At 52.2% G+C, this 21,848-nt stretch overlaps 4 protein-coding genes across 4 annotated transcripts; 2 read left to right on the plus strand and 2 right to left on the minus strand.

Moving 5' to 3' along the window:
* Positions 1–266: 266 nt before the first annotated feature.
* Positions 267–9,868, minus strand: AYO20_09793 (hypothetical protein; the record flags this gene model as incomplete). The annotated part of the gene is made up of 2 exons (XM_022648062.1): positions 267–307; positions 364–9,868. The coding sequence occupies 2 exons, from the start codon at positions 9,866–9,868 to the stop codon at positions 267–269; spliced, it is 9,546 nt and encodes a 3,181-aa protein (XP_022495954.1).
* An 846-nt stretch (positions 9,869–10,714) lies between these two features.
* Positions 10,715–12,566, plus strand: AYO20_09794 (hypothetical protein; the record flags this gene model as incomplete). The annotated part of the gene is made up of 2 exons (XM_022648063.1): positions 10,715–10,934; positions 10,981–12,566. 2 exons carry the CDS (start codon positions 10,715–10,717, stop codon positions 12,564–12,566), a joined length of 1,806 nt encoding a protein of 601 aa, XP_022495955.1.
* Positions 12,567–13,921: 1,355 nt separating this feature from the next.
* AYO20_09795 (hypothetical protein) lies at positions 13,922–15,786 on the minus strand (the record flags this gene model as incomplete). Its single annotated transcript, XM_022648064.1, has 3 exons — positions 13,922–15,071; positions 15,140–15,532; positions 15,638–15,786. 3 exons carry the CDS (start codon positions 15,784–15,786, stop codon positions 13,922–13,924), a joined length of 1,692 nt encoding a protein of 563 aa, XP_022495956.1.
* A 2,180-nt stretch (positions 15,787–17,966) lies between these two features.
* Positions 17,967–19,823, plus strand: AYO20_09796 (hypothetical protein; the record flags this gene model as incomplete). Its single annotated transcript, XM_022648065.1, has 5 exons — positions 17,967–18,023; positions 18,078–18,183; positions 18,251–18,612; positions 18,698–18,843; positions 18,902–19,823. The coding sequence occupies 5 exons, from the start codon at positions 17,967–17,969 to the stop codon at positions 19,821–19,823; spliced, it is 1,593 nt and encodes a 530-aa protein (XP_022495957.1).
* Positions 19,824–21,848: the final 2,025 nt, after the last annotated feature.

The following is a 21,848-nucleotide window of genomic DNA, read 5'->3' on the forward strand; positions in this document are numbered from 1 at the left end:
TCCTTCAGTTCTTGTCATTCTTTTCGGACTTCATTCACATTCATTCCCTATCTTACATCTGAAAGCGATACAAAGGGGGTCCTATTTCTCATACAAGTCAAAAACATGTGTTCCAACAAGGCTTCATATGGATATCTGTTACCCGGGGAGGATTGTACAAGGAATGCGCGCAGTAACATAAATTGGCCGCTCAAAAGATGCACAAATCTGGCTCACATCGCAGTCGTAGGAAGATGTTCATTGTTGATGTCGTTGTGGCGCGTCTCTCATCCTTTGGCGTTATATTTGTCGTTGAACGCGTTCACAGCTGGTACCACCATTGTTAGCATCTCTTCATCCTGTCCAGTGTCAAGGACCACTTACCAATAGCAATTTGTTTGTATAGCCAATTCCTGCTACCCTCATCCGCCACAGGGATGAATGGCCCATTGGCTCCTCCTTTCAATCCAATACTCATCCCCGTCCGTTCCTTACTGATGGTTTGCACGTCCGTCAGTTTAATATCCCACTCCATACGCAACTTCTTGGTCCGAATCATCAAGATGCGATCATAGGTGATCATCACCATCATGTCGCCACCCTCGAGCTCCAAGTGGGCAATATATTCTTCGTTGAAATACCGACCATCGTCGCAGGTCTTTAGCCAGAACTGTCCCAGGGCTTCACGTTGGGAATATGGCCGCACAATCCCATCCATGCCGATAAACCGCGTCAGGCGAACACGGTCCAGGCCCTCGGAATCGAAAACCGTCGTCGTATTGCGGACTCCTTCGGCCACGTTCGAGGCGAGATCGAAGGCGCCAATGGCGGGCTTGGTGGCCAGACCCAGGAACCCCTTCCCAACGCCTTTGACAAAGCCCAGAGCACCCTCCTTTTCTGCTCCCTCCAACGGATGTCGGGCCAGGCCTCCAATACCACTTGCCATGCTTGCTGCAAAAGCGTTGCCTCCAGCAGTGACCCCGTACAGGGCATGTTTGGGTCGATTCCGGCTCTTTGACATTCGCCTCTGGTCTTGGAACTCCTTGTCCATGGTGGCAGCTGCAAGACCTTTGGAAATGGAACCGCTGAACTTGGCCATGCTGTCGCTGAAGCCAAAGACCGACTTCTTCACAAAACTGCTGGCTCCTTTGGCGATGCCGATCCCGAGCTCCTGCGGCCTGTCGGTCATCACCAGACCTTGGTACGGCTCGTAGAAGATGTCGGCGACGCCAGAGCTGATGTTGTTGAACAGCCCCACGGGGTTGCCGAGGAAGTCGGCCGATCCGAGAATAATGTGGACTTGACGGAGCACTTCCTGCGTGTAGTGGTTTTGAATGTTGGCCATCAGCGCTGGAACAGATATCCTCGCATTTTCGAGCATCAAAGCATTCAGCCGAATGGGCGCGTCGTTGACGTTTCCTATTGACATGGTCATGACATTGACGAAAAACATCAACGGACTGTTGACAAATGTATCCTCGGCATTGATGCGCTCTGTTCGGACAAAGGAGAGATCGAGCTGGATGGGTTGCAGGTGCAGCAGCTCGAAATAGACGTCTTGACCCTGTTCTTCTCGTGTGGGTTCAGGCACGTCCAGGCTCTCGTCGCACAGTTTTCCTTCCTTTTCCTCGGACCATGACGCACCGGGTACTTTCATAAAGTCGAGCATTGCAAAGATAAAGTCCTCATCAAGCTCGACCGTGATCTGTTGCAGAAGCAGTGTGGCATATTTGATATAGAGCACACCGTATGAATCATCCTTGACCCTTGTGACCATCGTGTGGAAAATGGGATGCGCCTCCATCTCTTTGCCGGTTTTGGGCACCACACTCGGGTACAGTAAGATTGGGAAGATGCCGCCATAGAGTTGGTTATCGATCTGTATCCATTTCACGGTGAAATTCAATGTTTGGTAGAGCTTCGAATCTCCATACTTGAGCTCCATCTCCCGGAAGGTGATGTACATGAGTTCCTTCAACTTGCTGTTGACGAGCGAAATCCCGATCCCGGCCAGTCGTAGCTCGGCCTTGAAGTTGACCTCCGATTCGATTTGTTTGACTTCGAATCCTTGGTTGAGGCTTGTCTGCGACGCGCTCGTCATACCTGTCTCCTGCCGGTACAGCGACCTGGACGGTTTGTAGTTCGACAACACCAGTGTCTGTGTCGGTCCGTCGGCAACGATGTTGACGTCGATCACCTTCATGAGTCCACCACGGTCATCCGGTGGCAGCTTGATTGGGATCAAGTTGCCTATTTCCGCCAATTTGACGTACCTCTCCCGTCCCCTCGCGGTAAGGACGAGCTCCTTGTTCTTGGAAGCGGGATAATCCCAGGCATACGGCATGATGCTTCGCGGAGGGAGCCGGTAGCGAATGGGTTTCCAGCCACTTCCTTTGTCTTCTTCCTCGTCCTCACCCAGGTTAGGGTTGGCCTGGAAGAACAAGAATTCGGTGTCACTCTCGTTTCTCATGGAGAAGGGCCAGTGCTTTGTCTCAATGCTGAAGTGCAAGAACAAGGTAGCATCCTCCAGAATGATCTCGACGCGGACAAGCCTCTGTCTTTGGCCATGTTTGGCCAGTTTGACATGGGTCATGCCGACATTGGCCATGTTGAATGGGGATGACCACTGGTTGTTGACTCCCGGGAAGCACAGACAAAGCTGTTTCTCGGGCGACTGCCGCATGAAGTACACGGGTGAGAGATCATTGTTCTTCATTTTCCAGACCTCTGACGAACCAGGTTCTCGCAGTTCAATGTCTTCCCCAATCTTGTTTTTCAGCACGAAACGTGGTGCCATGGTTACAACTTTCGTCAAGCTGTACTTGCCTTCACCTTCTGCCACGGACACTCCGACATGCATCTCAGACTTTCCTGAGGCAGCGGGCAAGACGACCTCGTACGAACTTCCAATCGCGTCGAAACTCTGTGGCTTGCTCCACATAGAATCGCCGATCTTGAGAAGAGAACGATTCTTGCGGTCCTCGGTACCGTACGAATACAACATTGGCAGAGCTGTTCCTTCTCCAGAGCTTGTCCGCGCTCCCTGAGGCGACGACGCCTTTGAGGAAGACCCGAAGAATGCTTTGCTCTGAACGCTCATCTCAAGCCCAGTCTTGTTCAAAAGGACGTAGGGACTGTAAACCGATACTCTGAAGGCTCCTCCGCTGTCTTTGATGTTCGTGTAGTGAAGCTTCAATCGCAATTGAGCCCCTTTCTCATCCTTCAGCTGCAGCACTTTCTCTCGGCGGAACCCCTCTTGGGTGTCGCTATTGATGATTGCAAAGTCACTCTGTTTGAACGGCGCATCCTCCACCTGAACGCTCAGTAAGAGAAGGTGAGATAGCTCCACGACATGCACCGGGCTCACGCCACCCTTACGTAGAAAGTTCGTCCAGTCCTTTTTCGTATTCTTATCATAGATGCGGTACTTGAAGTCGTATGGTAGCAGGTTCTGTATCTCGACCGGCGCCGAGACTTGAATTCTCATGTAAGGATAGACCTTTGTGATGGGGTCTTTGTCGTCGTACGAAGCATGCATCTGGAAAAAGAAAGGTGGTGACTCGTCTCTGCCTTCCGACTCGCAAGTGAGGGCCCTGGTCTGCCTTTTCAGAAGGTCTTTCCAGAACAGCCGTTCATTCGACCAGCCATAACCAAATCCCTGGTCCGGGCGTATGACCAATGAATGGACAAATGCTGCTCCAACAGGGGCAGGTTTGCCTTCTCCGGGAGGGATTTTCTCTATTTTGAGCAGATGGCCTTCGTCTGGACTGTAGACGCCAACCTCGATGGGTATCTGTGTCTTGTTTTCCACGAGGAGAGGCGAGCGGAAAGTGATGTATTTGACATTGTCAGAACCCAGTCGCACCTCGACGAGCATCCGGTGCTGGACACCGTCCTTCCTGGGCTTGAGGTTGTACAGCGTTTCTCCTTCGCGGATAACAGGAATCCGGACGACGCTGTCGAACCCACTGCCCTCGAGCCTGACGCCCACCAAGCCAGCATTACCCTCAGGCGAGAGACTCTCACGCATCGAGGTGGCGTCTTCGAAACGCCATGCATATTCTTCGCCGTCAGAGAGTTTGGCTGCAGCCGCACTGTCGCTCTTTTCGTCCGCCCAGACACTCAGATCGAAGCCAGTATAATTGCGGATTCGATACGGCGCGTCGGCCACCCGCGGCTTCGACAGAATGTCTTCGTCCGTTGAGAGAAAGTTGAAGGATTTGGATGCAAGTGCGATCGTGGCGGACGTCATCGTCAATTCCATATTCTTGTGCGAATAGAGCTCCATGGATAACACTTCGGGGTGCAGTTGTTTGGACATGTGAAATCCTAGTGTCCAAGGCTCGATCAATGGCTCCCACGCCGACTTTGAGAAGTTGTATACATTGATGAAAGTATCGATCTTGGTGTCAGCTGTCAAGGAACTGGACCAGTCACGAACATCAACATCAAACTTCTTCACACTCCAGTCCAACAACGGAAGTTCGTGCATGTCTCCAATCAATATAATCCGCATGCCTTCGATCTGCGCAATCATCTCTTCCCGACTCAAGACTACTGACTTCGAAGACTGGGGTTGTGATCCCGGTTTGGCCGACTTTGAGATTGACTTTGACCTCTTGGACCTCTGTGCCGCGGTTGACTGCCCTGCTATCGACTTGCGCCTCGTTGAAGGGGCTTTGGAGGATGCTTTGACATCTTTAAGTTTCTTTGGCTCTGTGTCTTCTTGCATCTTCATTTGTGGGGTTGTAGACGAGGCCTTGCTGACAATCTGCATCGCCAGCAGAATGTCACGAAGTGATAGACGGAGAACCAGGGGCTCTACACCAATGTGAATTGTCGTCAATGAGGAGTCATTCCCTTGACTTCGGCTGTCCATAGACATCTGGATGCTGAAGTCGTCTAAAATCCGAAGTCGGCTCGTTTCGAAGCGGTCCATCCTGCATAGAAACATACCCACCTTACTGACCTGCAGCGTCAGCGCGTTTTGCTTTGACACGAGTACTTCCTTGGTACCAAGCACGATGGCCTCAGTATTGGATATGGTGGGGTTCGCGATGAGGATAACCTGCGCATCCACGACGTTGAGTCGGAATGACACCGTCATCGCTGGCTGGCCCGATGATACGGGTTCTTGGATGCCATTTTCTATTTGGCCTCGCCCTTCTTCAAGGCTTGCGTCGCTGCTTTCAGTCAAATCGTCCACTTCAGCAATCGGTGACGGCTCGTCGGACTGTAGCGCCGTGTTTGCAAATGCCTGAAGCGCAAAGACGTAGTCCAAAGCAACAATGATCCGGGGACTATCAATGGTAAGCATGACGATCATGTGGCGTTCTTCTCCACCCGTAATCGATAGACTCGCCATGAATTGTTGCTGCACATCGTTGTTGATCAAAGACATTATCTTCCGGAACTTATTTGTTTCTTTCGTGCGACTGTCACGAACGGTGAACGAGTGGACCACGAGCTCTGCCTCCATAGCACCGTCGCTAACCATCCTTAATTTGATATTTGTCTCATTTATGGAAAATTTTGACAGGCTGGCTGCTTCGAGGTTTTCAATCGGCTCGTCTTCATCCGCAAGGATTAGTTCCAAGGCGATCATTGGGGCCTTGAATACGAAGTTCAATTTGGTCCACGTTTCTTCGCCATTTCCGAGTTCAGGACCCTGATATGACGGCTTGGTAAGAGACTCGGAAGTGGTCGTCTCGGGCTGGACATCCTTTGCACTTTCTGTCGTGGCAGAGGGCAATTCCTCGGCAATATCCTCTTCGCTGTCATCGTCGGTTGCAAACGCTGCCGGAATCGTTTTTGATAGTTCCAGCAAGAACTTGAATTGGGTGTGAGAAACTCTCAGGTTTATCGGTGACATGGACCCATCAATTTCGAGATCCGGTCTCTCGATGCCTGCCTGGTGTTCAAGGTATCGGATTTTGAAGTCCAGATCGACCTTGTCGATCATTTCCAGCTCCTGGGACCTGCCATCGCTGTAGTGGAATTCGCTGGTCAGGCGGATGTGTCTGATGCCGGCCGCAAGCTTGTTGACGAGAGGGCCACCCCTTTGGCCGTGGACACCGACAAATCGATTGTTTGCATATATTTCGCCGAGATAGGCTGTAAGAAGATCACGAGGTCGGTCGTCCACCATGGCTCGGGGGAAAACGACGATTGGTGTTTTGATAATGACGTCGAAGTGCATCTTCTGTGCGCTTTCCTGTACCTGCGTGGCTTGGTTTGCTGCCGCCTGTCTGGCTGCGTTGAAGATGGCTTGCATCTTCCCAAACTTGACCCCGAACTCCATGATCTTCCGGAAAGGCTCCTCGAGAAAGTTCACTTTGATCGAACCTGACCGAAGATAAATTCCTGAATCATACCCTGGGTAGTCCTTGCGGGCAGAACTGAAGGTCTGGTATTTGAAATCCGCTAGATCGTCTCCTTCAATGGCGATCAGTCGGCGCAACGGTGAATCTTCGGGTGCACCCTGGTTGATATCATCCACTAACGATAGGCTCCCGAGTCTTGCCTTGACCTGCATTGTGCCTTCGTCGAGGAAGATTCCAACATCACCAGAGTTCAGGGACAATGTGGCAAGTCGGACGCCATCGTTGTTCAGAATGAGCGCAATGCTGGTTAACTGGGCCTTGATTCTGATCTTGTCTGCTTGAGGCTTTGCTTGTTGAGAATCATCGACTCTCTCTTCCGGTTGGTCTGCATCTTCTTGTATCGGTTGTTGGTCCCTGGGACTCGCGAACGTGGTAAGGACAAAATCCAGCAGAGTCAGGAGTGTCCGTCTTGTGACAATGACATTGATGGTAGATACAGCCACGTCGAGGTTGGTAGCGATACCTTCGTAGGTAGATTGGAATTCGGGTGAATCTGGATTGACCTTGACAAACTTGAGGTCAAGCAAGTCCTTTCCCTCCTCTGCATTGAAACCCTTGGAAGATATTATCTGCTTGAATTCGGGTAGTGGCTCCTCTTCGATGTGGTCATCAACGCTCAACGAACGCAGCAGCACCTCAGCCACCATATCGTACGGGCGAAGATAGAAGTCAAAATAGAAGTGCTCCGCCACGAGTTCTACCAACAACTGGTCTGGTTTCTTGCCATCTGGATCTGCTTTGTACAATGAAGCCTGCAATCTTTCGACTGTGAAGTTGATTTCAAAATTGCGCTGATGTATGTTGGCAGGTGTTTCGGGTTTGCTGGGAGGTGGCTTATCCGCGGGAGCATCTTCTGAATCAGAATCGTGTTCAATGATCGGTATATCCTTTGCTTCGAGCAATTGCACGGATTTCCTCTTCGATGCTTTATCTTCGATACTTTTCTGCGGTTGTAACTCGACGGCGTTGCCATTTGCCCCCGTGCTCGGAGTATCGAATTTTGGAACCGCAACCTCAATCAACCTCATGAGGTTTTTGTATTTCTTGTCTGATATAGAGGCATGGAGAACGGGCATCGTGCCAGAAATGCGGACCTTTGTTATATCTGGGGCTTTTGGTATGATTGAGTTCTCTAGGAGAAAGGCCATGTTTATGCGATCAATGATGTGCATGTTTTGCGAGTCGTCTTCTGCTTCCAGCTGCGCTCTCGTCTCCTCGATGCCAGGGCCGATCAAAACCTGTGTTGATTCGAGCTTCAAGTGGAATTTGTCGTACATCAGGCCTTCAAGCTGTCTGTAGTCCTCTTCGGTATACTTCTGCTTTTGCTTAGCGTGGATGTCCCGCATTGACTCCTTGTCAACGAGTTCGCTGTTGAGGCTGACATGGCCGGCATCGAGGATCATGCAGAGTGTGCTCTTTTCCGTGATGCTCTCGGGAATGATGAGTATAGGGGCGTGGATGTCCAGATTTGCATTGATTGTCTTGTGCTCTTCCAAGGCAAATTCAAGGCCTGCCCGCGTCTGTTGGCGAATTTCTTCCACTGTTGCACCTGCAGTCTCGAGTAGAGCGCCGATGGATTCCATCTGGCGTTCTGGAGGCTTAAAAAACTTGACGATCTCCACCACGAACTTGGGATTGTGGATGAACTCGAGACTCTTGAGTTTCAGATCGACTTTTGTGTCAGCGCTTTCATCAAGGGGGTTGTTTTCGAACACCAGGTGGAACAAGCTGTCTTCTTCCTGGTCCTCTTTCTCTGTGGCTGCATCCTTGGCCTCCGCTTCGTCGTCCAAACTTTCAGCGTCATCTTGATTGACCTCGTCTTTGGGCTGAATATCGACCCCTTTGACCTTGACAATCTGTGGGAACAATGTTCCTTCCGTCGTGCCGTCGTACACGCGAAAGCCTCCTAGTGCCAACTCAGCTAGGAAAGAGTCAGGTCGTTGAAGGGCCTTCGCCTTAAAATTGTCAAACACCAATTTCAGGACCTCGGTCTCTTGCCCATGAGGGTCTCGTTTCAAAGTGAAGCTGCCAGTTCTGAGACTTGATTCGACTTGGAGCTTGACGCTTTCTCGGGGGAGGTCGACGCTCTCGGCGATCGCTTTCTTCTCGTCCCAGTCAATGGCGTTGTAGAGCTCTTTGCGCTGTTCATCCGTCATGCCAGTGTCTTCATCACCATCTGGGGTCTGCTCAGCCTTTGCGCCCCAGATCCAAGACGACCAAGTTTGCTTTTGGGCGGGCTTCTTGACGCCGACATTCTCCTTTCGTAGCTGGGTACGAGCAAGCGACCGCCAGAATCGTAGATCCTCGTAGCTCAGATCGTGCTCCAGTTGGGTCAATTCGTTTGTTTCTTGCTCGGTGAGCTTTATTTCCTTCTTTTTTTTCTTGAAAAGGTCAATGTATTTCAGTCGGGTGTCTCTGCGTTCCTTAAAATACTCCCAGGTCCACTTCCTGTTCCGCTCGTGAATCTTCGTCAGAACCGCATTTCCGGCGAATTTGAGCCAGGCTCGAGGATTCTCCTTTGGGCTCTCCTTTGGCGCGTCTTTCTTGTACTCGTGATGGCGAACAAAGTAGTGCATCAGGTCCACAAGCATCAGCGCGTCGCGATATTGTTCATCGTCAATGATGAATCCGAGCTCCTGGAAAAGCAGACGCGCTTTAGTCTTTGGTCTGTCTGTCCTGCCCGACTTGTCCATCTCAATCCCTGCCCGACCGCTGACAGGTTTGAGCAAATATTGTGAGTGGCCCGTATCTTCTATTTCCTCCCTGAACCGGCGTATCAGCTCATCCTTGTCAATGTCTTGAGCTTCGGCGCCAACATCACCACCCTTGCCAGTTCCAAACAGATCCGCGTCACTATTCCAATAGAGAGCCAGCGAGTTCAAAACGGCCAATTTATGAGTGGTCCCAGAGGTTGATTGGATGAATGTAGGCTGCCAGTCAGCATCAGTTGAGACGGCGCTCATTTCCTTTAGTGTGAAGCCCACGGCGAACGGGTGGCCAGGCGTTGCGATGGAGTCTTCGTATCGGATGTGGACATTTTTGATACTGACTTGGAGGTTATCGACGATGGCCGTGACAAAGCTCTGCGTGAAGCTCTGGCTCTTTTGTTGTTCCTCCGGGCTCATGGCCTCGGTGTTGCGCTCCTTGAGAAGCTCGGCACTCTCCAATTTTTCCAGCTTTACAGCTACCGCCCGCCTATCCTCCTCTTCGGGGTCGTAGTCATCTTCCTCCTTGGGCGCCGCGAGCAGAAAGACGTCTTCAATGTTGACTTTGACGGGCTTTCCTCTTAGATTGGACCACGGTATTGACAGGGTTAATTCACCCAAGTGGCCTTCTACCACATTGATTGGCAGATGCAGTTGGTCAAGAGCCTCCCTTCGCAGTGCAAGGTTGCGCAGCTTGACGTCGCCCGACCAGATGCCCACATTGAGTTGCTTGGGATCGAAGTTCTTGACGTACATGCCCAAGAACCGATTGAGCAGATTGGCAACGAGACTTTCCAACATCTTTGCGCGACTTGGCCGTCACCCAGGCCGGGATTAACAAAGAGCCTTATCTGTACGAAATGGACATATGGTGACGATGAAAACCTGTGCCGGAGATGATGCAAAAAGGGCCAAGAAGAAACAGGACAACAGAACTCAAGGCTTCTCCAGTGCCGTGGACAATCACGAAGTCGAAAATGTGGCACAGCCACCAGACTGTGGCGGGGCAAATCAGGTTGTATCTGACGGTGAACTGAAAAGTCCAATCTTAGCACCCAAACAACAAGTACGACGCCAGACTGTAGGACAAAAGCAAAATGATGCAAAGGAGGGACTGGAATTCTCCTCTTGTGGCTTTTCTTCAGCTTCAGAAAGAAGTTGAGATGCGGGAAACTTGAATGATGAATTCGATTCAATTGCTTGCGCCTGGTGATTCATTACGTCAGAGGGTGCAACAAGCGCCGCCGCGCAGCAAGCGCCACCACCGCACCGCAGTCGGGAGAAACGCGACAACGATGACAAGCATTGATGATGCCGATCCCGCCAGCGTGATACCTATGCGCCGTGTACCTCGTAACTCACACCTTCTTCACCACTGCAACTACTCGTCCGCCTCCGCTGTCACCGAGGTTGCCGCTATCATCACCAGCACCACGGGTGCTTTTCCCCAGATGAAGCGGTCGAAATCACCTGTCCGACCACTCCTCCGATTCTCTCACTGCGCGACACCCGCTCATCGAAGCCTCTGCCATTTTAGAGAATATCGAACTCCGCACCTCTCATTTTCACTCGAGTTCTGACCTCTCCCTCGCCCACCCTTCACCGCCCCCAACGATGAGGCGTCGCCGCCTTCAATAACCTGCAGATATGGGGATTCGCATCACGACGTGGAATGTCAATGGTATTCGCAACCCATTTGGATATCAACCATGGAGAGATAAGAGGACGTTTGAGGGCATGTTTGACATTCTGGAGGCGGACGTGGTCATCTTCCAAGAAACCAAAATTCAGAGAAAGGATCTCCGCGACGACATGGTGTTGGTGCCTGGCTGGGATAACTACTGGAGTCTCCCTAAGCATAAGAAAGGTTTCAGCAACCCATGGAATTGCTTGGGCCACGCTAATGTTTTCAGGATACTCTGGCGTGGTCATTTACACGCGTAATGCGACATGCGCCCCTGTGAGAGCCGAAGAAGGCATCACCGGTATCCTGACCCCTCCGAACACCTCTACCAGCTTTCGAGACTTACCCGACGAGGAGCAGATTGGAGGATACCCAAACGCTGAACAGTTGTCCGAGGCAGACTACGACCCGGCCACTCTAGACTCCGAGGGAAGATGTGTTATACTCGAATTTCCCGCCTTTGTCCTCATTGGTACCTACTGTCCGGCCGAGCGAGACGAGACACGAACCCACTATCGCACGAGCTATCTTCGGGTGCTCGACGCAAGAATACGCAACCTGGTGAAAATGGGCAAAAGAGTGGTCTGGGCAGGCGATTTCAACATATCCAGGGAAGAGATTGACACTGCAGCGGCACAAGAGAGCATGCGCAAGAACGGGATTGACCCAGTCCAATGGATCTCCACACCAGCACGGAGGATGTTCAACCAGTTGCTTGTGGGCGGCAAAGTCCATGGGGAAAGGGAGGAGGGGAGAGAAACGCCGATCATGTGGGATCTTTGCCGGGGTTTCCATGAAGGTCGCAAAGGCATGTACACTTGTTGGGAGACCAAAGTCAATGCTCGACCGGGTAACTACGGTTCAAGGATCGATTATGTGGTGTGCAGCCATGACATAAAAGATTGGTTCAGTGATGCAAACATACAGGAAGGGCTAATGGGGTCTGATCACTGCCCAGTCTACGCGGTATTGAAGGACACTGTGGTAGTTGATGGAGTCGAGCGGCATATACTTGACATGGTCAACCCGCCGGGCATGTTCGTGGATGGTGAGCGCAAACAAGAATGGACCACGAAATGCTTGCTTCCCATGTCCGGCAAGCTGATACAAGAGTTCGACAAGCGGCAAAGCATTCGGGACATGTTCACCCGGAAGCCGTCGCTCCTCAAGTCAAAGAGCAACATTGGCGATTTGGACACCAATGGTGCAGCTGTTGATGTACCCGAGGCAGCAACTATGGCGGGTGGCGACACTCCGACCTTTTCTGAAGCGGCAAGTTCTTCTGATCTGTCAAAGACAACATCGAATGTTTCTATGAGCACCAAATCTATCAGCGCGAAGAGGCCAGCAAGGACAATCGAACCACCGACGCCGGTGAAACGCGGCAAGACGGCATCTCAAACGACATCCAACGGCAAGGGCCAGCAGAGTCTCAGAGGGTTCTTTTCCGCCAAACCACCCATTGCTCAGGCTCGTGAAGTAGATGGCCCCGTCACTGAAGCAAAAGTTGGAAAAGAGCCCCAAGAGCCGGAGACAATTAAACCGGCCGTGCCGCTCGAAGAAGAAGCGGCCAGTTTCGCAGCCAAGCAGACCTGGGGCAAATTATTTTCAAAGCCTGTGGCACCGAAATGCGAGCACGGCGAGCCATGCAAAACCATGTTGACCAAGAAGCCCGGCGCTAATTGCGGAAGATCTTTCTGGATGTGTGCGCGCCCACTGGGTCCCAGCGGAAAGCAGGAGAAAGGGACGCAGTGGAGATGCAATACCTTCATCTGGGCTAGTGATTGGGACACGCATGCCACTGAGCCGGGTTAAATGAAGAAGAGAGCATGATATGTAGGGCACTCGCGCCACTACGATCTTCCCAGAAGCGGCAGCCCACTCTCGATCCGGGATACATGGGCTCCGGTTGAGTCCGGAAAGACAATCAGCCCGTTCCTTGTTTAGGATCCCGAGCAAAGCAATCGAGCGAGGCTGGTTAGAAAAATATCCTCCACAGGGAGAGCAAAAGTAGAAACTCCAGCATCGGCCTAGAAACATGGCATAGCGAGGATACATCACTCGACCCGATGACAAGTGTTGGAGAAATAAGCAGGATCTTGAGCAAGAAGATTGCTAGTCTCGGCCCCCCTTGCGGTCCATCTCGCGGTGGGGAGGATGAGAACTTGAGAGTGACATGACACAAATCAGAAATGCGAGAAAGCCAGCCTGACGGTGGGTTATCACAACAACGGGCGAGCAGGCTGTATACTGCATCCTACATGTACAAACAGACGAATATGGCCATGTCTCTTTCCGTCCCACTCGTATCCTCGTATTTTTGTGGCTCTCGTTCCAGACCGGGGTTTCTTGAGGAGATGTGGAAGTGGAAGCGGAAGAAAGAGGGTCACTCGATCCATATTGATCCATAGAACTCGGCTGGAAGGGGTCCGGAGGGTAGAGGATAGAGGGGTGGACGTCTCTTGTGTCGGTTCCTGTTTTTGTGGTAGTGGCGGTAGTGCAGATGGTAACGGTAGAGATGGAGATAAAAGTCCTTGGTCCCTTCCCTTCCCATGCCGTGCTGTGCCGAGCGCCTCGGCGGCATCGCCTCAAGCTCCGGGTTCCCAAGGCCTTGCGATTTGCGTATGCATGTCTCTGTGTGTGTGCGCGCATGTATATATCTCTCTCTGTGTATGTGCGTGTTTCTGTGCTTGGTCTATTTCCCTCGCCGCACTTTCCTCTTCCAGCCCTGATTCCGGTAATACCGCGGCTGCGGCTGTGGCTGCTGCTTGAGTCGAGTGCGGTAGAGTCATCCGCGGCGTGTTGATTGGCTGCCTCTGTCTCATTTCACAGTACAAAGTGCGAGTACTGGTACGAGTACAAGTACCGATGAGCCGAGTGTAGACAGTACCTCCCGCTAGCTAGGTATGCAGGTAGGTAGGTACCTAGGCATGGACCTGTGGTGGTCCTTTGGCACGTTGGTACGTGGTGGTACGTGGTATACAGGACATGTTTGTGCACTTATTGTTCCGATGCCCATCCACCCACTGGTGCACATGTACACACATACGTTCGAGGGACTTGTCAGATACGCGGTAGGTATGCAAACGATGTACTCGGTCGTGTCGGTATATGGCTATTGATCTCCCGCCGTGTAAAGACAGAACCAAATCGGCCTGACCGCCTACCTGTCACCACATCTTCTCCCACGTCCTCCTCACAAAGTTCATCTGGGCCAACCTCGCCTTCTCGACCTCGTTGAACCCGCCTTCCTCCCAGATCCTGCACTCCTCGTCGATCTCGGCCTTGCCGCTCCAAATGTCGCACGTCTTGGGGTCCACCCACTTGGTGCGCTTGACAATCTTCCAGAGCAAAAAGGTAAAGACCCCAAAGGCGAGTCCAAAGTAGCTCGTGACAAAGCCCTGCGTGCTCCACGGCACGAAGCAGTCGAAGCCGATGAACAGCATGATGAGGCAGCCGACCACGATGGCCATGTACGCCGTGTAGGGCGCAAAGGGCGCCTTGTAGGGGAGTGTGTTGCGGTCGATTCCTTGGGCCTTGAGCGCGCGGTACCAGCCCAGGTAGGTCCAGATCATGCATGTGTAGGTCAGCACAAAGGTGATGGTGCAGATGGAGATGAACCAGAAGAACACCGTCACCGCCGAGTTGGAGGCCACCAGGTACGTGATCAGCGAGATGACCGTCACCACGAGGACACAGTACGTCGGGATCCCCGATTTGGTGCACTTCATCAAGAACTTGGGCGCGTGTCCGTCTCGGGCGAGCGAGTAGAGCGTCCGGCTGGTCGAGTAGAGGTACGCGTTGCCGCACGAGAGGCCGGACAGGAGGATCAGGGCGTTGATGAAACTGGGAAGGCCCGTGATGCCCAGATTCTGAATCCCCAACACCCATGGTGAAGCCGCCGAACCGGCTTTCCCGTCGCTGATGGCGCTGATCAGCCGAGGATCTCGAGACGAGCAGATGATCCCGACGCAGAGGACGCCCACAACGTAAAAGCCCACCAGCCGGTAGAAGACGAGACGAGCGACACGGGGAATGGTCCTTCGCGGGTTCTGGATCTCGCCGGCCGCCAGAGCGATCAAGTCCGGTCCAGCCACTGTGAAAGCCGCATATCGTACGACGCTCCAGAAGCCGAGGAAGCGTCCGGTGGTGCCAGTGGTGTAATATGGATGCATGGCCAGGCCGTGCTTCCAGTAGCGGAAACCATAGGCGTCATGTTTCGGATTGCCCCCAACCATGGTGATGAAGGTGAGGAGGATCAAACCCATCAGTAGGAGGATCTTGGTGGAGGCCATGATGAATTCCGATTCGCCGTACCATCTGTGTGAGAATGCAGCAATTAGAGCCCGTGGACGGCCAAAGTGAGCATTTTCCGCCAGAAAACTTACCTGACGGCCACGAGGTTGAAAAAGACACAGACCACCAGTGCCATGGTTACCCACACCGCAGCATTCACGCTGGTGTTCCAGTAGGTCATGACGGTCGCGACGGAGGCGTATTCGGTGCAAACGAGCATTGCGCCAGCAAAGAAGTAGGTCCATCCCATGGCAAATCCCAGGGCAGGGTCCACGTATCGACCACCCAGCTCGAAAATGGTGCCTCGGAGAGGCAGCCATGCAAGCATTTCGCCCACGAGTAGATAGGCTGGCCAGACGAAAAGTAGACCCCAGAATAGGTAGCCCAGAACCAGCGACAGCGGACCGGCATTCTTCAGACTGCTGCCGATGCCCACGAACAGAGCCGTCCCTATACTCCCACCGAGCCCCATCAACTGAACATGACTATCGTACCATCAGCTCAGGGCTCTCAATCTCTGGCGGCCAAGGGCAGGGTAGAGGCACTGAATTGCCCTTGTAGTATCGGAAAACTCCAGGCGAAACACTCACCGGGGTGTAAGGCCTCTCTTGGTTTGACGGTATTTGGCCCATTCTGTTGCAGACAGCCGCCTTTCGTACAGATCGCCTTCTTGCGGCGCTTCGGAGACGACGACCGCCTCTCCCTCTCGGACTTCCTTATTGTCCGCTTTGTGGTCCATCGTTGTGCAGTCGTGTAGGTGCTGAGGAGGGTCAATCTCGCACTGCGGGGTGCGCCGTTCCTTATATTGACGAGCGTAGATAAGAGCCAGAGATGATATAGCCGTCCATCTCGACCACCGAATCGCAGATGCGAACTCGAGCAGTGGCAATTGCGGGCATCTCCACGATATGACCAGGATCTTCACCTCGTGGGATTCTAGTCTCTTAGCCACCTCGAAGCGATGGAAACGAGCGATGAGCTGCCAAATGCTAGGCTCTTCACGGGCGATATGAGCTCCTCATCGCGAATTGGGAAGGAACAGGAGACGACATACCCCTGTCGCGGTCCCAGGCTAGTGGAATTCAGTCAAGAGGTATTTTGGATTCACCATCACTGACGCCGTCGACGGGCTTTGCTGATCATCCATATGGTTGCATTCCAACTTGTCTTGGCCTCGTGCCAAGTCTGGGATATTATACTGCAACCGGAAAGGTCATAATGTGATATCCAAGCCCTTTATCGCTGCTTATCTACCGCCCACACTTACCGGTTTTAGGGGTTGACACGAGAAAGAGGCATGTTCCACACCACAATTTCCCCTTGTGGCTCGATATCTTTCGGATATCAGGGGGTAGAGGGTCCAGGATTCTCAAGCACGTTGATACGCAGGTGCTCCGGGATTGTCCCACGCAGGCTGAGGTCGATATCAATGTGCGGATGCGTAGCCAATCTGAGCGGTGGTTGCCTGTTTGCCGTCGAACGATAGCGGTTCTGTAGACTTCCTGTATGAGGTAGTGCTATCAACAGCGGTCTTGTGGGTAGGAATTGCCGGTCGGCAAGGTCCGATTTACGCGCAATTGACTGTCACTGATATATGGATATCTACGGAGTACATCGAAGAATGTGATGCACACACAAGGAAGCTTTAGAGAAAGAAATCTGAAAAGGAAGCTTGAGCGAGCTTAGCTGCAAGTTGGAGGCAAATATGTATTCACTAAACATGAGTCTAATCTTGATACGGCTAAGCTGGGTGCCAAGAGAAACACTTGTACCTCGGTACCTATCCATCCTCGCACTCAATAGCCCAAGGACATTTCAGACACCAACAAGAGACAAACGCACTCGATCGCCTGCTCGCCCATGCACTCTCTCCCTCTATTCATCCAGTCCTCTATCCAGTGTCCAAGTCGCTTGCCTTTTCACCTCCCCAACGCTCTTCCTGTGCCTCCAATGGACCGTCTTGCTCGATCTGATCATCAACGTCCCGTGACTGCAACTGTCAATTAGGTGTCATGTATATGCGGCTTGAGGGCTACGACTTAGGTGAAATGCTATACTTTCAAGGAATAGACGGAGTACTCGAGGACAAGAGCTGCGCAGAGACTCGATATCCCGTGATCAAGGGACCGGGCAGACCTGACACAGATAATCCGGTCCTCACCAGTTGAATCTGGCTGAAGGGATGGACACCACCCACTATTGCTAGCGGTGTATACGGCCCAGCCCAATGCCCAAGAAGTCGGGAATACCTATATATGTGGACTGTCAAGATCACTCGAGGTTACCTCTCGACATAAAGGTACGGTTTCGCACCACTGCGCTGAAAGTGTCCAGCAGGCGGGCATGGGCTTGGGCGTGGTAAGGCATCGTGTCCACCCATTCTACCTCAAACTGGGAACACCTCTTTCTTCACCGGCGCTTCAGGAGATGTAAGCGTCCTACCATGTAGGTCGCATTGTTCTACACATCCTGCAGCAGCAGTGACCTCCGTCAAGACAAGAAAGTACCAACGACCACGCCCACGAAGAGGATGAGACGGTAAGAACCGCGGGACAACCCACTTAGTGGATGTAAATCGACACCCAGCACACTCCAGCGTTTGTAGGACGGCGATGCTGGGTTCGGAGCCAATGTGTCCGGTCCATTCATCCGCTTCCGAAACTATTGCCTTGTTCCCTATACTGCACAGGCTATGACTTACTTTACATAGTACCAAATTCCGGTGCGAAAGGGTGACAGCCGCCGGCTTTTCGGAAATGGCTCTGAAAGACTGGACACCCTCGATCGTTGACTAATTCTCTCTAGGAAGACTCAGGAATACTCAGCCGATCTCCCATCTTGCAACGAACCACGTGCGGGCTCACCATTGTCTTTCCCACCTTGGAAGTACCCATATTTCATAAACGAACATTAGGAACAATGGGCATTTTCTCCAGCAAAAATGCCCAGTATGCAGTCGGACCAGAGTTGGCTGCTGTAAGTTTTGGCGCACGCTGACGATGGACAATCTGCTAACACGACGGGGTCCAGCTGCTCCCGCAAGATGGCATACCATGGTACCGCAAACGGCATCTTCTACGGCTGAATGCTATCCTGATCATACCGTGGCTGTCTGCAGCAGCCTACGGGTTTGATGGTAATCTCTGCACCCGCGTTCACATTCTCCTTTCGGCAGGAATAGATGCTGATGCGCTATTTCGCAGGCTCAATGATGAACGGCCTTCAGTCACTGACTCAATGGCGTGAGTATTTTGACCATCCTGATGCTTCGATCCTGGGTGTCATGAACGCCATCTACCCTATCGGCAAGTTCTTCGGGTTGTTCCTCACGGCCTGGTCCAACGACCGTTATGGGTGGAAACCCCCGATCATTGCCGGCCTCATCTTGTTGGTGATCGGGGCGGCTATCCAGGGCGCGGCGCAGCATGTGGCCATGTTCATCGTTGGCCGTCTTGTTCTCGGGTTTGGAACAGCCTTTGTTGCTCAGGCAGCACCGATCCTGGTCTCGGAACTGTCCTATCCCACCCATCGCGGCAAGTTCACAGCGCTCTATTACAATACATATGTAAGTGGGAGCACTTTTTCCTTCGACACCAGCTGTGCCCGTCCGATCCTGGGCCAAGGACCCCTGGCTCACGGTACCACACTAGCACCTCGGAGCAGTCATCGCAGCTTGGTCCACTTACGGAACGTTTCGCATCATTTCCAACTGGTCGTGGAGGATTCCATCCATCCTTCAAGGGGCCGTTCCCTTGCTGCAGCTCTGTCTTGTTCTCTTCGTCCCCGAGTCTCCCAGGTATACAAGCCAATATCTGTCCGCAGATTCTGATATACAGCTAACTGGTGGTGTGTAGATGGCTAGCGGCCAAGGGCCGAACAGCAGAGGCACGGAGAACTCTGGTCAAACACCACGCCGGAGGCGACGAGTCATCGGCTCTAGTCACCTTTGAACTTAAGGAGATCGAGGAAAGCATCCGCGCTGAGAGACTGATTAATTTCGAGACCTCGTATGTCGACCTCATTCGAACCCCCGCGAACCGCAAACGAACTTTTATCGCGGTAATGGTTGGTTGGTATGCCACCTGGAGCGGCGTCGCCGTCATTGCCTATTACCTGACTCTTGTCCTCGACACTATCGGCATCACGTCGGCGAGCTCTCAAACCCTGATCAACGCCCTACTGCAGCTTTTCAACTTCTTTGCCGGCATTACCGCCTCGACACTCGTCGATCGCGTCGGGCGGCGCAAGTTATGGCTGGGCGCTACGGTGGGCATGCTGGTGTGCTATGTCATCTGGACAGCTCTCTCTGCCCGGTTCCAGCAAACCGAAAGCGTCTCGGTCGGCCGGGCGGTGGTCGCCTTCATCTTCCTGTACTACTTCTGCTATGACTTCTTCATTCCGCTCCTGATCTCATACCCGATCGAGATCTTTCCGTACACACTGCGGGCTCGCGGCCTCGGGGCTTCCATGGCAACAAACCAGGTCGCCTTGATCGTGGCGCAGTTTGTCAACCCGCGCGGACTCACCAACATTGGCTGGAAATACTACATCGTCTTCTGCGTTCTCTTGGTCGTCCTGCTAGTCATCGAGTACTTCTTCTTCCCCGAAACGAACAAGCGGACACTGGAAGAGATCGCCGAGATCTTCGAGGGGCCTCGTCCGGAAGGAAACGTGGCGGCGGCCGCTATTGACGAGGTCGCCATGGCCAAAGGGAGAATCGCCGTCGAAGTGGAAATGACAGGACAGGAGGAGACCAACACAGTGAGGACGAAGTAGAGAGAGATAGAGAGAGGGGGAGGGAGGGAGAGAACCAGGTGCTATACCTCGACTTGGAGGAGCGTCGCGTGACGTGGTGTTGAACTGCACAAAGTGTGATGGACATCATCAGGGACCCTCTGACAGATGCCCCTGTTGATCAACGCCTACACCTGTACTGAGTATGGCAAGCATGGCCACCTCGTCCTCGTTTATGACTGGCGAGCTATTCCGCCTCTTCGGTCGAAACTCTGTCTGCAGACCCCAGGCTCTCTCCAAATGCATTGGCTGTCCATTGTCCCTTTGGCCAGGTCACTTGTGGACCTCGCGATTGGGCATCGAATGCCGAGTAACCGGTTTAGTTCTTCAACTGGGGTCCACCTTTTAATACCGAGTAATTATGACATATCGAGAGACGCATTCGGAATTATTCTCGGAATTGATTAAATAGATATTACACCGGCAGTGGCCGAGGTACCGAGTACATACATAGGAGGTACTCGGTTACATATACGAGGTATATATATATATTATATATGTCCCGAACCGTGCTTCGTCCATTTGCCATTTTCGTTCAGGAAAGGGAGCCAGGCCGCTTTTGGAGGGTTTCTTCCCATGATGACAAAGTTGGTCCCCTAACTTCCCCCGTCGTCTCCCAGATTGATTTTCCCGTATTACACCACGCAAATACAACCGTCACTGGGGAGACCAGAAACAGTCCCCCTTTAGAGATAATACGGGGTTTGTCCAGCTCTTCGAAAATGACGGGTGCCTTTGACTGCACTTTGGATTTCCTCATTCAGCGCCGAATCTTGACCTCATCATAGCCCATTTCCATTGTAAAACCTGAGCACTCGCACGTTTCCCCAAATCTTGATCTAAGCAATTCTGAGCTATGGGTATATCTTGCAACTCGTTGAAATTCTATGAGAGAATAGAGAATGAGTAGGGCAACTAACCTACCTGCTTCCAAAGCAACAGCAAAGGACCTGATATTATTGTAGGCCAAGACACGGCGCGCGGTTTAATCTCGGCCACCAGTGGGTGACAAAATTCTGTCCCCGCCCCAAGTTTGGTGAGGTACGAACTATTTCTCTACACCCACTCTTCCACCATCAATAATTAGACAATATAATTACGATCAACCGATAGCGCCTTGCGTGGATATCAATTATACGTAGTTGTACAACATAAAAGTCAGTATTGGTGGAGTAAAGCATAAAAAAAAAGGGGTATTTGGTGGAGGTTTGCATGGGAAAAGCCTGCCAAGTTCTTAGCCAATCTAGTGCTAACTGGGACGGAATTTTGTCACCCACTGGTAGGCCGCGCAAACAGGCTTAGGTAAGCGGTACTGTAATAAATAGGAAAAAAAGAAGTCAAGATGGTCACTACGAGGGTCGAACTCGCGACCTAATATTTATCAGTCAATCGGACAATCCTTGGGAACCTGCCATGCTTACCTTGGCGTTTACCAGGACACAGTGTGAACTGATATTAGCACCACGCTCTAACCAACTGAGCTAAGCGACCTGTTGTGATTTTGAGGAGTTTCAATCAATATCTACTTATATACCTTATCTCTAAATTGGACCTAACCTATTACCATACGCCAAGCCTATTTTACCCCTCGGAGCCTTCAAGAATACTTTACCCTGGGAGGATACTAGATCGTCCGTTCAAGATTCTGCCCGAGACCGATATCGAAAGGAAGTAGCGACAACTCGTGCCAACCGCGAAAGTTTCGTCACGAGCCAAAATCAAAAAGGCGAGGGGTACCCGACGCCAGGAGGACGCACCGATTGCTTCGACCGTCCGCCGGATGACAGCTGCAGCCGGGCGAACACTGAGAACCACGAAACCGATAGCACGGCTCTTTTTGAGACACCCATACCTGATACACGTCCTGACCTTCCGAGGGTGAGTAATCCAGCATCTGATCGGACACCGCACGGGAGCAGTATATCTTCCGGAAATAACGACTCAGTCATATCTGCACTTGGGCAAAGAATAATCAACACCGTATGCACAAACGGCAAGCAAACAGGA

The sequence above is a fragment of the Fonsecaea nubica genome, assembly GCF_001646965.1.
Source record: "Fonsecaea nubica strain CBS 269.64 chromosome Unknown Scaff95, whole genome shotgun sequence".
In the NCBI taxonomy this organism is placed as follows: domain Eukaryota; kingdom Fungi; phylum Ascomycota; class Eurotiomycetes; order Chaetothyriales; family Herpotrichiellaceae; genus Fonsecaea; species Fonsecaea nubica.